Consider the following 12,500-nt stretch of genomic DNA (forward strand, 5'->3'; position numbering starts at 1 on the left):
ACACAGTCCCTGAGAGACGTGCCTGCCCTGACTTAAGCCGTGTGTAGGAGCAGTGAAGGAATTGTGTATTGGATGATGGCAGGAATTAGACACAGAACTTACAGACACAGCATGTCCAAGCACGACCGAGCAACTGATGCTGCTGCCGCAAAGTTTGTTTGGTTCAGCGTGGGTGCCATGCTTCAAGAAAAATGGGATGCAGTGAATCATCATGTGTCAGGACTACATGCACACACACACACACACGCACACACACACACACACACACACACACACACACACACACACACACCACACACACATAACACATACACATCATCATCATCATCAACTGTTTTTATTCAGGGAGAAATTGACTGAGCTCTTTTACAGCAATGCCCTGAGTTACAAAACAACAACAATAATCAAAACAACAAAACAAGAATACACAATACACATACTGTACAAATACACATACATATATACATATGCATATACACACACACACACACACACACACACACACACACACACACACACACACACACACACACACACAGACACACACACACACACACACACACACACTCCAGTACAGGATCCCAATATAACTGTGTGTACTGTATATTCACTGCAGTATCTTTCAGTACCGTCCTGGGTGCTTCCCCCACATACCATTCACATTGTTATCAGTGAAAGACAGGCAAACAGGATAAAGACACAAGGGGGGTGTAAGGAAAGGAGAGAGAGATGAAGATGGGGGCGTAGAGGGGTTAAGGGAAGAAGAGAAGAGAGAAAGAAGTGATGGCAGGGAGAAGAGAAAGACTTCTCGACAGACTGACAGCTCAGTGTGGTGAGGAGCAAATTTGTTTGCTTGTTTGCCTGTTTGTTTGTTTGTTACACTAAAGCATTTGCACATGTATTTTAAAGGAGAAGGGTATGTAGGAAAATCTGTCAATATACAGTACCTTTCCCCTGTTGTACAGTGCATACGGAAAGTTTCAGACTCATCTTAAAATGGATTCTTTTTTTAATCAATCTACACACAATACTCCAACACCCTACAAAATATCAAGTTTTGTAAATGTATAAAAAAAAATAAAAGACTGAAATATTCTATTTACATTCAGACCCTTTGTTATGACACTTGCCATTGAGCTCTGGTGCATCTTACTTCTATCAATGGTCCTTGAGATGCTTCTACAACTTGATTGGAGTCCCCCTGTGCCTAAATTAATTCACTGGAAATTATTAGGAGAGGCACACACCTCTTTATATAAGGTCTCACAGTTGGTATGTCCGAGTGAAAACCAAGCCACGAGGTCGAGAGAATTAGTAGACCTGCGAGACAGGGTTGTGTGAAGACACAGATCTGGGGAAGGATACAAGAAAAGTCCTGTAGCATTGAAAGTGCCCAAGAGCACGGTAGCCTCCATCATTCTCAAATGGAAAAGTTTGGAACAACCAACAGTCCTCCTAGATCTGGCCGCTCAGCCTAACTGAGTAATCTGGGATGAAGGGCCTTGGTCAGACAGGTAAACCAAGGACCCAATGGTCACTATGAATGAGATCTAAAGTTCCTTTGAGAAGATGAGAGAAGCGCAAAGAAGGACAAACATCAGTGCAGCACTTCACCAATTAGGTATTTATGGTAGAGTGGAGAGATGGAAGCCATTTTTTGCCAGGAGTTTGCCTAAAAGCACCTGAACGACTCTCAGACCATGAGAATTAAAAACTTCTGGTCTGATGAAACAAAGACTGAACTATTTGGTCACAATTCCCAACAACGTGGTAACACTGCACTTGTAGTGTTATTGGCGTCGTGGAAAATATCAGAGACAAGCACACTATTCAAGAACAAGGCAACAGCCCGCTTCTTTACTTCGCGTTCAACAAAACACTACATTTTACATCACACGTATGACCATTCCAGCCAATCAGAGGCATTCACCATTAGACTATGGACCCTTTCAAGAGAGTTCCATTATCAGCATCATAGTTGGCCCCATAAGACTTCCTTTTTAACATTCCATATGTTTTTGTTTTTATTGATGAAAGGGTCTATATAACTTGAACAGGTAGCTGCTCATGCTACAGCACTGATGGTTGTCCTTCTTTACGCTTCTCTCTGCGCTGTGAATGCTTTCCGTCTGCACTGTACATAACTGTTTACATACTACTGAAGATGGAGAGATTTAGAAGTTGGATATGAAAAGAAGGGAAAAGTGCAATTGAACAGAAACAAATGGAGTGAAAGGTAGAGTTGCCATTCAGAAGAAGAGTGTGCTGTCCCACATGCCACAACAGAGCCGCGTGTCCGTGACAATAGGCGTAGGCCAGATGGGCTCACAGAGTCAGCACTCGCTTGGGTTTGAGCTCTGTGTGCCGTGACATGAGCCTCAATCACACCCCAGTTTTTAGTCTTAAGGGCTCTTAAGTGACAAAGTGTAAGGTGTGTGTGTGTGTGTGTGTGTGTGTGTGTGTGTTTTTTATACCTCCTGATGCTCTTTCTATTTGCACTTTCCGCTGCATAGCGTTTGTGCATTTATGTATATGGGAGACAAATGTTTTTTTGTTTTTTTTCTGAGACAGTGGTAGCATTGTGGCTAAAGAGCTTGGTTAGTATGCAGTAGCCAAAAGAGTTGTGTGTTTGATTCTTCACTGCCACAGTTTTGTCCTTGAGCAAGGCATTTAACCCAGAGTTGCTCTGGGGAGATGGCCCTTGTAATAATTTGCTTTGGAGAAAAAAAAGTGTCAACCAAATGAATAAGTACATTACGAATAAGTTTGAGACTGTATCTTTACACACATACACACACACACACACACACACACACTTACAGAGTTAGCCATGTACTGTAGCTGACATAAGATCCGTACCATGGTTGCCCTCTGCACTAGTCTTTGACCTCACTCATCATGGTTGTAATTACAGCCAATCAGTAACCCCCATCCCCACCCTCACCCTACCCGATGTCCCCCACTGACCCAGGCTTTTGATGCCAGTGGACTGTGCCCAGCCCAATGTGACCCCGCTCGCTCTCTCACTCTCTCTACCCGCTCCAGCATTGGCACCCTGTGACTGGGCGGTCCTGATGATGCCAGCTGCTTTGTCTGGCACGGCACGCTGCGAGATTGGCCAGGCGCGATAAAGCCGGCGTAAGGGGTGAATAGTGTGGTCATCTTTGTGCCATCTGCGGCCTTTGGCAGAACCCTTATTCTGTGCCACCCCATTTGCTGCTTTAGGCTTCCATGCCACCTCCATTGAGGGCAAAAATGTGAAGGAGTTTGTTAGGTGTTTTAGTACCTCTGCCACCCTGTTATATGTGCTCTGAGTCTGTGCTCCTATGCACATGTCCTGAAATATCTATGGTGGTACAACAGCATGGGAGAACTGGCCAGACAATTCACAATCTGGACAGAAGGAAACTAGAGAAGGAACGCCTCTGGTTACTGTGCTAATTAGAACGTCTTAACAGCTCAGATCCGCAGACAATTAGTCATACGGTCATTAAGACAAGGGAGAAATCAATCTTAGCATAAGAAAGCAAATAGAGGGGGATTGGGAGCATCCATAAATTATTATAAGTGGTATAACAAAATTAATCTCCATGAAGAAGAAAAGCGAAAAGTATTGTTAGGCAGACGCTGGCCATGATTGTGAGGAAATGAGCGGTTAGTGAGGGGAAAGTTTGAAGAGAACTGTGTCTATGTGAGACATCAGTACTGCAGTTTAGAATGAGCTCTGACTGTCATGCCAACAACGCTTGCTGGCTCTTTGGTGATGCCATCATAGCGCTTGGCTATCACCCAACTGTTAAGCCATGTGGATGACTGGGGTATTACTCTACTGAAGTATCATTACACTAAAACTTTTATCGCTGTTTGTTCAGCGGATTAGCAGATATTGGACATCCTTCCTGATGAGCAGACTTCCCTCGGTGCCGCCCATGCCGTGACGCCTCTGGGCTGTAGGAGCCAAATCTACCTGACCTGTGAGAGCAGAGTTTTCAGTGTCCACAGCAGGAGGTCTAGTCCAGGGCTCTTCCCTTTAGTGAGGTGCAAACTGCTACTGCCAGCATGTATGAAGCACCACTCACTTGGCATCGTTTAGCAAGGACCAAGGCTTCTGTGAGGTGAAGGGCAGGGAAACACAGAGGGAGGCAGTGAATGACAAGAGGAAAAGGGGAATGTGTGTGTGTGTGGTGTGTGTGTGTGGTGTGTGTGTGTGTGTGTGAGAGTGAGAGTGTGTGTATGCGTGGGATTGGGAGTTGTAGAAGATTTCCCAGCGGGAGCCACAAGGTGAGCGCATTGCCATGCTTCACTAAGCCCCCACAGTGAGGAGGAGACGCAGGGCTCTGATAGAATCATCACTGCTAAAGAGATAACAGACACGGAGAGATCTCTGAGCGTGCGAGAGAACGAGGTGGGCGGCGAGGGACCACACACACACACACACACACACTACTCTGTGTGTGTGTGAGTGTCTGTGAGTGTGTGTGTGTGTGTGTGAGAGTGTGTGTGTGTGTGTGTGTGTGTGTGTGTGTTCACGTCTCTGGGTGTCCTCTGAGGGTACACCGTGCTCCTCGGGGACTCGTCTCATTAGCTCTGTAATTTAAATTAACGAGGTTTTAATTGCGGGTGATCTGAGCTAACGATCTAGGGACTGGGATCAGGATTTTACTCTCTCTCTCCCTCCCTCCCTCTTCTTCTCTCTCCATCTCCCTCTCTCTCTCTCTCTCTCTCTCTCTCTCTCTCTCTCTCCCCTCACCCTGTATCTCTCCAAGCACTAATCTTTGCTTTGATGCTGCTGAGTGGTGCCGGGCTGATGGTAATGGTGTTGATGTTGCCGTTGTTTACCACAAACAGAGACCCCCCTTTGCTCTTAAAAGATGAAGGGACTCAGAGTGTGTGCTGCTCAAGCCCTACTCAAGACCACACATTTCTAAAAGGCAGATTCATTACTTGTACAACTTAGCATGTATAAATACACATTTCAATCTCTGTTACTTGGAAGTTAAATCAAATTTGAGACACATGGTAATTGTGCACATTCTGCCTGCGATTTGTGTGCAGCCTGTCTACAATTTGTGATTCTATCCAGTCCAGGATTACGGAATAGCACTGATCTTGAAATGTTTGGTGTTATTATCTTTTGCCAGGCCTGCATTTGTGAAATAATCAACCGTTGGGTTAATAGGATGTTATCCCCCCGAGTGAGTCCCCCGTCTGCATTTTATATATGCAGTGCTGATGTTTCTACACTCTTCATGTGAATTCTAATGTGTTGGTGGCAGGTGAATGGCCCACAGTATTGAGAGAACAACACTAACCATTCAAACATGGGAGATGATAGAAAAAACATTTCTCATCATTTTGCTACTAAGGATTAAAAAAGGTGTTATGTGCAGTGTGTGTGTGTGTGTGTGTGTGCGCGCATGTGTGCGTATGTATGTGATTGTGTGTGGTTGTGTGAGAAGTATTCATGTATGCTCACATCAACATTCAGCACCCTATGCCAGATTCAACTGACAGCATCCTGCTTGTAATATCCATTGCTATAGATTCCATCTCTATGGAACGGGTCTTGTCCATCTTTTCCAGCAGTATCCCCAAGTTTAGACTCATCCGAGCGAGGCCTGGGCTGCTCAAGGTCCATCCTGGTTCATCAGAATGAGCTTTGGAGCGTGTTGGAAAATGCACATAATCACACACACACACACACACACACACACACACACACACACACACACAACACACACACACACACACTCACACACACACACTCATACACACACATTCATACACCCAAACACTGTCTCAGATACATGTTTCATCTAAGTCTTTCTCACACACACACACACACACACACTCTCACACACACATCCATGTGCACACATACTTATTCTATGTCACTTCAATCAGACTGCTCCAGTGCTCCAAGTGGAACTTTGCCAAAGGTGAAGTTAGGAGCCCTGATGGACAGGCCTCATCAGACGTTACCCCGCAGGGCAGCGATAGAGAGAGAAAGAGAGAGAAAGAGATGGGGGGAGGGAGGGAGGGAGGGATAGACAGAGTAAAAGAGAGACGAAGTGAGAGAAATCAGCTGGGGCTGACACAGCTGGATGTGTGGGACCTGGGGACTGGCCTTGCCCCTCCGTCCATGATAAAGACTCCCTTCAAAGGGGCTCGCTTGTCTCAGGAGCTGGCAGAGTCACTGGAGCTTCTGGCAGCAAGCGTTAACGCTAATGCTACAGGCTAACAGTGCACCAAGTTCCCCAGTGTTTCGGAGACACCACCCTGGGCACAGAGTTTCAGTGCTCTGGCCTTTTGGTGCTCTGGGGTTCAGCCACTTTGAAGTCAGTCAGGTCCTTAGGAGAAGACAAAAGTGGTTGATATGGTGGCCTTCATGGACCAAATTTAAGTAGTACTACAATGACGTAATGCTTTGCTGTAGAAATGAAGGACAGTCTTAGTAAATTTATATGAAGTATTACAAGAAATGTAAGACTGTGATTTTGTTAAATAGCAAACACAAACAAAATCACATTTCAAACCATGCACGTACATGTACACACACACACGCACACACACACATACACTCTCTCTCATACAGGTATCTTTTACCATCTTGATTGTTCTGGAACTTTATTTTCATCCAGCCCTCTATCTGCTCCCTCCTCCCTGTCTCTATTTCACTTACACACCTCTACATCTGCACACACACACACACACACACACACACACACACACACACACATACATACATACACACACACACACACACACACACACAAAAACACGCATTCCTTATCTTTTGTACTTTCTATTCAGCTTGTCAAAGGTCTAATCCAAAATCCGTTTCTCTCTCTGGAACGCTGGTTCACCATACCCATTTCCCCTGCCATCCATCCTCTTAGCGATGCTGTTAGTATCAGCAGGCTCTCTGCCTTCCTCAGGCGCCATGTGTCATACATCTCATCCGTCTGTATTAGCCCTGCACACAATAGCATGAGCTGGACTTCAGAGGGTATGATGCATTCCTGTGTGCATACTAAACATGCTCACAACCTCTCTCTCACACACACACACACACACACACACACACACACACACACACACACAGTCATAGACAGACAGACAGACAGACACACACACACACACACACACACACACACACACACACACACACACACACACACACACACATAAAGTGAATCTCGAATCTTGACACATACACACACACACATACATACACAAACATATTTTTGCCTACATAAGTTTCATGGTGTTAGCAGTCAGCCACACACACATCTCGAATCTTGACACACACACACACACACAAAACACACACACACACACAATTACACACACACACACACACACACACACACACACACACACACACACATACACACACACACACACACCTGTCTGAAAGGTGTGCTGCCCTGAGCTGCAGTGGTAGCCTCTGGAGGGAAGCGGATCTGCCATGTCTGACATCAGAGCCGGACTGCAGGTCAGCCCTCTGCAGCCATGCCATTTCCCGCCTGGCCACCCAGATAAGCGCAAAAGACGATTATTTTCCCTCCGCCTCTTCCTCATCCTCTTCCTGTCCCTCCTGTGCCTCTCCATGTCCTCTCCTCTCTCTCTCTCTCTCTCTTATCCTCTTACATCCACACAGACACAAAGTCTCTCTCTTTTGCACCAAAACAAGCACCAACTTTGTCACCCCCACCCCCCCCCCCACCCCAGCCTACACACACGCACACCACAGTACTCCTCCCCTCACACCCACACACACACAAGCACACATTCATGTAAGCGTATCTCCATCCCACTGTGTGGTTACACCCCGGTGCTCGGATCCCTCCTGGTGTAGTGAGCTCTAATATGGCTCAGGCGCGAGTGTGAGTGTTATTGCACACCGCCTCTATCTCAGCCTGGCTGGGCCGGCAGCAGCCTTTTCAATTAGCCACTGAGGGGCCCCGGCAGCCCTCAACAGCCTGTCTCTGCTGCTCCACCACTGGAGATGCCACCCTCGAACAAAGCATAGGTACACAAACACACACACACACACACACACACCTGCACACACATACACACACACACATAGGCACGCACACACACACACACACACACACACACCTGCACACGCATACACATACACGTCGCACATGGTATACAGACACCGCTAAAATCATGCCGACACACAAACACACACACTTACACTCTTACTGGCACACAAATGCGTAATACTGATACAGAAACTTAGCACATATTATATGTATAAACATATTAATGCAATGAATGCATATGCAAAGGCATTCTGCATGCATACAGTATATGGATATACTGGCAAACAAAATAGCACACACTTCTCAGCAGGCAGCAATAACGTTGTGATTCCTGTCCAGTTGTCCTCCGTATTGATGGCGGAGACTGACACCTGAGACGCTTCCCGCTGTGCCATTGTCGCAGTGTGCGGCGGTGGGCTGCCTTAATTGGGTGGGGTGTGTGTTAGCGTGTGCCGTTTTAATGAGCTCAATCAATCAGCACATCAATGAGCTGCAATCAAGCGAACAGGCAGACAGCGTGCTCCTGCTGGTCAGCTTCCCATACTCAGGTAGGTTAGACACCACACTTGTTTTCCCTCTTCCACGGTGTGAGAGACACACACATGTGTGTATTACCAAGCACACACTTGCATGTAGAGCACAAACACACGTACACACACACACACAAACATATGAACACACGTGTGTATGTCCATATGTTTGTGTAAAATGCAATGGAAATCCATAGCCATATGGAAAATGACGTAAAGTGTTTGTAGTCAAGATTCACGCTAAAGCTGCTTAATAAAGCCACTTCTTTGTATTTTATCAGTTTGTGTGTGTGTGTGTGTGTGTCTGTGTGAGAGGAGGTGTGTGTGGGGGTGTGTGTGAGCTTGTCCTAATTGCTTGTGAGCGTCTGACTGCCGGGTACTGTAGTATTGTAGCATGCTCTCCCACCCTGAAGCCGTTAAATATTTGTCATATTCCTTGTCCAAAATAGCAGAACAATGCGAGCCACAGAAGTGTTTTCAACGTATTAATGCAGACATGGCTTCCCAGATTATGTGTTTTCTAGGCTGTACAACTGAAGTAATATAAATGAGAGGGATACCACTGCCCAACACACACACACACACACTGGCACACACTCAGATAGGCAAGCACACGTGTATTGTATACACCTCCAGCTGAATCCCTGATAAAAGGGAGATCAATCATCTCTCAATCTCCTTTAAGCAGCACAGTTGAGCACGCTGATCAAAGTGTCCAATCTCTTTCTCTTGGTTTGATTACCACCCGCCCCCAGGTGTGGGAACCTCTCGATCGATAACTCATGTAACCCTTGCAGGTGTATTAGCTCATGATGCCACTCACGTGTGTGTGTGTGTGTGTGTGTGTGTGATGTGTGTGCGTGCATGCATGTGTGTGTGTGTATAGTTAGAGGATGAGTGTGGGGGATGTGTGTCTGTCCGTGTAAGTGTGTCTGTATGACTGCAGATCAGCTTGTGTGCATACTCAATATAAAACAAGTATGTGATTGACAGATGACAGATCAAGATCAGCAAAGGACAGCGAGGGGTCTTAGAGCTGAGGTCATATGGAAGCCTGCCAGTCACACATATAAGCTCCTCCAGTCACTTTACCTCTACCTCTTCCCCAGTGGCAGCCGGATCCAGGCCAGACATGGCCCAGACGTGGACTAAATTCACTGCTGAATCAGCGGCGGTCCAGCTCACCCCCACCCCCCATCTGATGCGTTTGTTATTATCCTTATTATTATTGCTGGCTTTACTTTGTTAGAGAGGTGGCACCTTAAATAAAACTTAATTTAGCATTCATGAGATTCTCACAGTCTGCTAGTGGCAAGACACCCAGGAGGGCATTGTCAGTCAGCATCAAGAAACACTGCCATGAACCATTGTGTGTGTGCGCGCGCGCGTGTGTGTGTGTGTGTGTGTGTGTGTGTGTGTGTGTGTGTGTGTGTGTGTGTGTGTGTGTGTGTGTGTGTGTCTGTGTGTGTGTGTGTCTGTGTGTCTGTGTGTCTGTGTGTGCGCGCGCGTGTCGGTACTCTCGGTACGTTTCTGTATGTGTGCTTTTTTGATGTGCACAGACATACCCCCAAGCTATGAGGCTGATATTATATCAGTTCTTAGTAGGCATTAATTATGAAAGCAAAAGGAAAGCTCACCGTCTAGGCTCTGTACACTCACTCTGTTTCCTCAAATCTCAAGGGCTTTATGCACTCGCAACAGAAACCATTCTTAATACTGTAGCGTGGATTAAAGTGTGTGTGTAGAGACAGATGCTTTGCATAAAGCAGGTTGAACAAAGACACACATTGTGTATACACACACTCACAGTACGCTGTGTAAAAGTTCCAAGATCACACAGCCTCTCGTTCACAGAAACACACACACACAAACACAAACACATATGCACACACACACTCACACAAGTGTGTGTCATTACAAGTGGCAAGTAGAAGAAGAGCAAGTGCAGTTGGCTGTAATCTATCACTGTACAAAACATTCAGACACTCACACCCTCACTAGAACAAACTGATCGGATAACATCAATTTATTTTCTTTATCTAACTGTAACTTACATATGTGACATGGTCTCTTTAATTCTTTTTCTATCTTTCTCTTTTCAGCCTCTCCTTTCCTTGTCTTTCTTTCACTCTGTTACTTTCATTACTCCCTCTCCCTCTCTCTTTTCCTGTTCCATTGCTCATATGTGTGTTTTTAATCGATTGTCTTTCTTGATTTTGGCCCTTTGACCCATCCCCACAGTTATCCACTGTCTCTGTCTGAATGCCCCCTTTATCAGCTCTTTCTCTAGTTCTGAACAATAATAATAATAATAATAATAATAATAAACAAACAACTTTATTTGTATAGAACCTTTCATACACAGAATGCAGCTCAAAGTGCTTTACATTTGGAGCATGTAACACAATAATAGAGAAGAGTCAGTTATTATCAGTCACTCCTCTTCATTGCTGTGGCCATTTATGATCCAATCAGCAACAAATCAGAAATATAGAAAATATATAATAAAATGTGTGTGTGTGTGTGTGTGTTTGTGTGTGTGGGAATACAGAACAGTGGCACTGTCTGTAAGCATGCAATCAGAGGGAATTGTTATCTGCCTGCACAACAACTGCACACCTGTGTGTGTGTGTGTGTGTGTGTGTGTGTGTGTGTGTGTGTGTGTGTGTGTGTGTGTGAGGGAAACAGAATGCACGTGGATGCATCTGTATGACCATAGCTGTATGCATGTACTTTGGTAAATGTTAATTTCTGTCCATGCCACAAAAAGCTATATTGTGTTTCATTCAATCTCGATTGACATCTAGAATGCATTTTAGTGTGCCATTGTTATTAGACCTCTGCTGTGTTACCTGGATTTGCACATAATAAGCCATAATCAGAGACGACAGCACTCGCTGAAAGTGAAAGAACAGGTCTACAAGTAGTAAATAGCAATTACATTTGTGCGTGCGTGTGCATGTGTGTGTGTGTGTGTGTGCATGTGTATATGAACAGTATGTGTGTGTGCATGTGTGTGTGTGTGTGTTCAGTTGTGAGCAATTTTCCTGTGACTGAAAAGTGCTTATTCCCACAAAGGTCAAGCACCACATAACATTAATGTAGTATCAGTTGGCCTCAGCCACACTTTATTTTCACTCCACCTACTTGTCCTTCTTCCCATAAATGTGTGTCCATATTCTGTATTATGACCACATTGGATAGATCTTTGTAATAATAAGTAGTATGTACACACCGAGACCTTACAGTCGAACTGTAGATAAAGCATTTGTTGACACTGTGTACTAGAGACCATCCCAAAGCTGACACTCATGGACTTTAAGCAGAGCAGCCTCACCTTGACCTTTTGGCATATCCCAGAGAACACAGAGCCTTTGCAGACACACAGAGGAATACTATCCTTTTATACAAATGTGGATACAAGGGTTGCCACCGACTATAGGGATGTCGTAGTGTTGTACAGCCGCATTTTGTTAATAGGAAGTGGCATCTGTGGTGGAGTGTGGTTTATTTTGGTGGAGAGTGCTTCAGATGCATTACCGCACACACACACACACACACACACACACACACACACACACACACACACACACACACACACACACCACACACACAGAAACACACACCACCACCACCACTAGCCACAACTGCTCTTTATACTGAAGCGGAAAAGTCCAAGAGAGACCAAGAGAGCAGTGAAACAGCAAACACTTTTACGCTGGGAATTTGGGTAGCAAAGGCAGCAACATTACTGTTACTAAACAAGCGAAAAGTGCCTGTGTGTGTGTGTGTGTGTGTGTGTGTCTGTGTGTGTGTGTGTGTGTGTGTGTGTTTCTACGTGTTAGGTACACTTAGAGAGCACACCTGAGTGTGCTGATTTGTATGTGTGTCTGTGTGTGTGTGTCTGCGTGTG

At 45.4% G+C, this 12,500-nt stretch overlaps 1 protein-coding gene across 1 annotated transcript in view; it reads left to right on the plus strand.

Annotated features, from left to right (window-relative positions):
• The first annotated feature begins 8,517 nt into the window (after positions 1 to 8,517).
• Positions 8,518 to 12,500, plus strand: part of LOC125311269 (cadherin-23-like) — a 45,064-nt gene continuing 41,081 nt past the window's right edge. The window contains exon 1 of the mRNA XM_048269165.1: positions 8,518 to 8,605. Within this exon, the coding sequence (XP_048125122.1) occupies positions 8,518 to 8,605 (88 nt within the window). The remainder of the gene's footprint in view (positions 8,606 to 12,500) is intronic.

The sequence above is a fragment of the Alosa alosa genome, chromosome 18, assembly GCF_017589495.1.
Source record: "Alosa alosa isolate M-15738 ecotype Scorff River chromosome 18, AALO_Geno_1.1, whole genome shotgun sequence".
Taxonomy (NCBI): Eukaryota; Metazoa; Chordata; class Actinopteri; order Clupeiformes; family Clupeidae; genus Alosa; species Alosa alosa.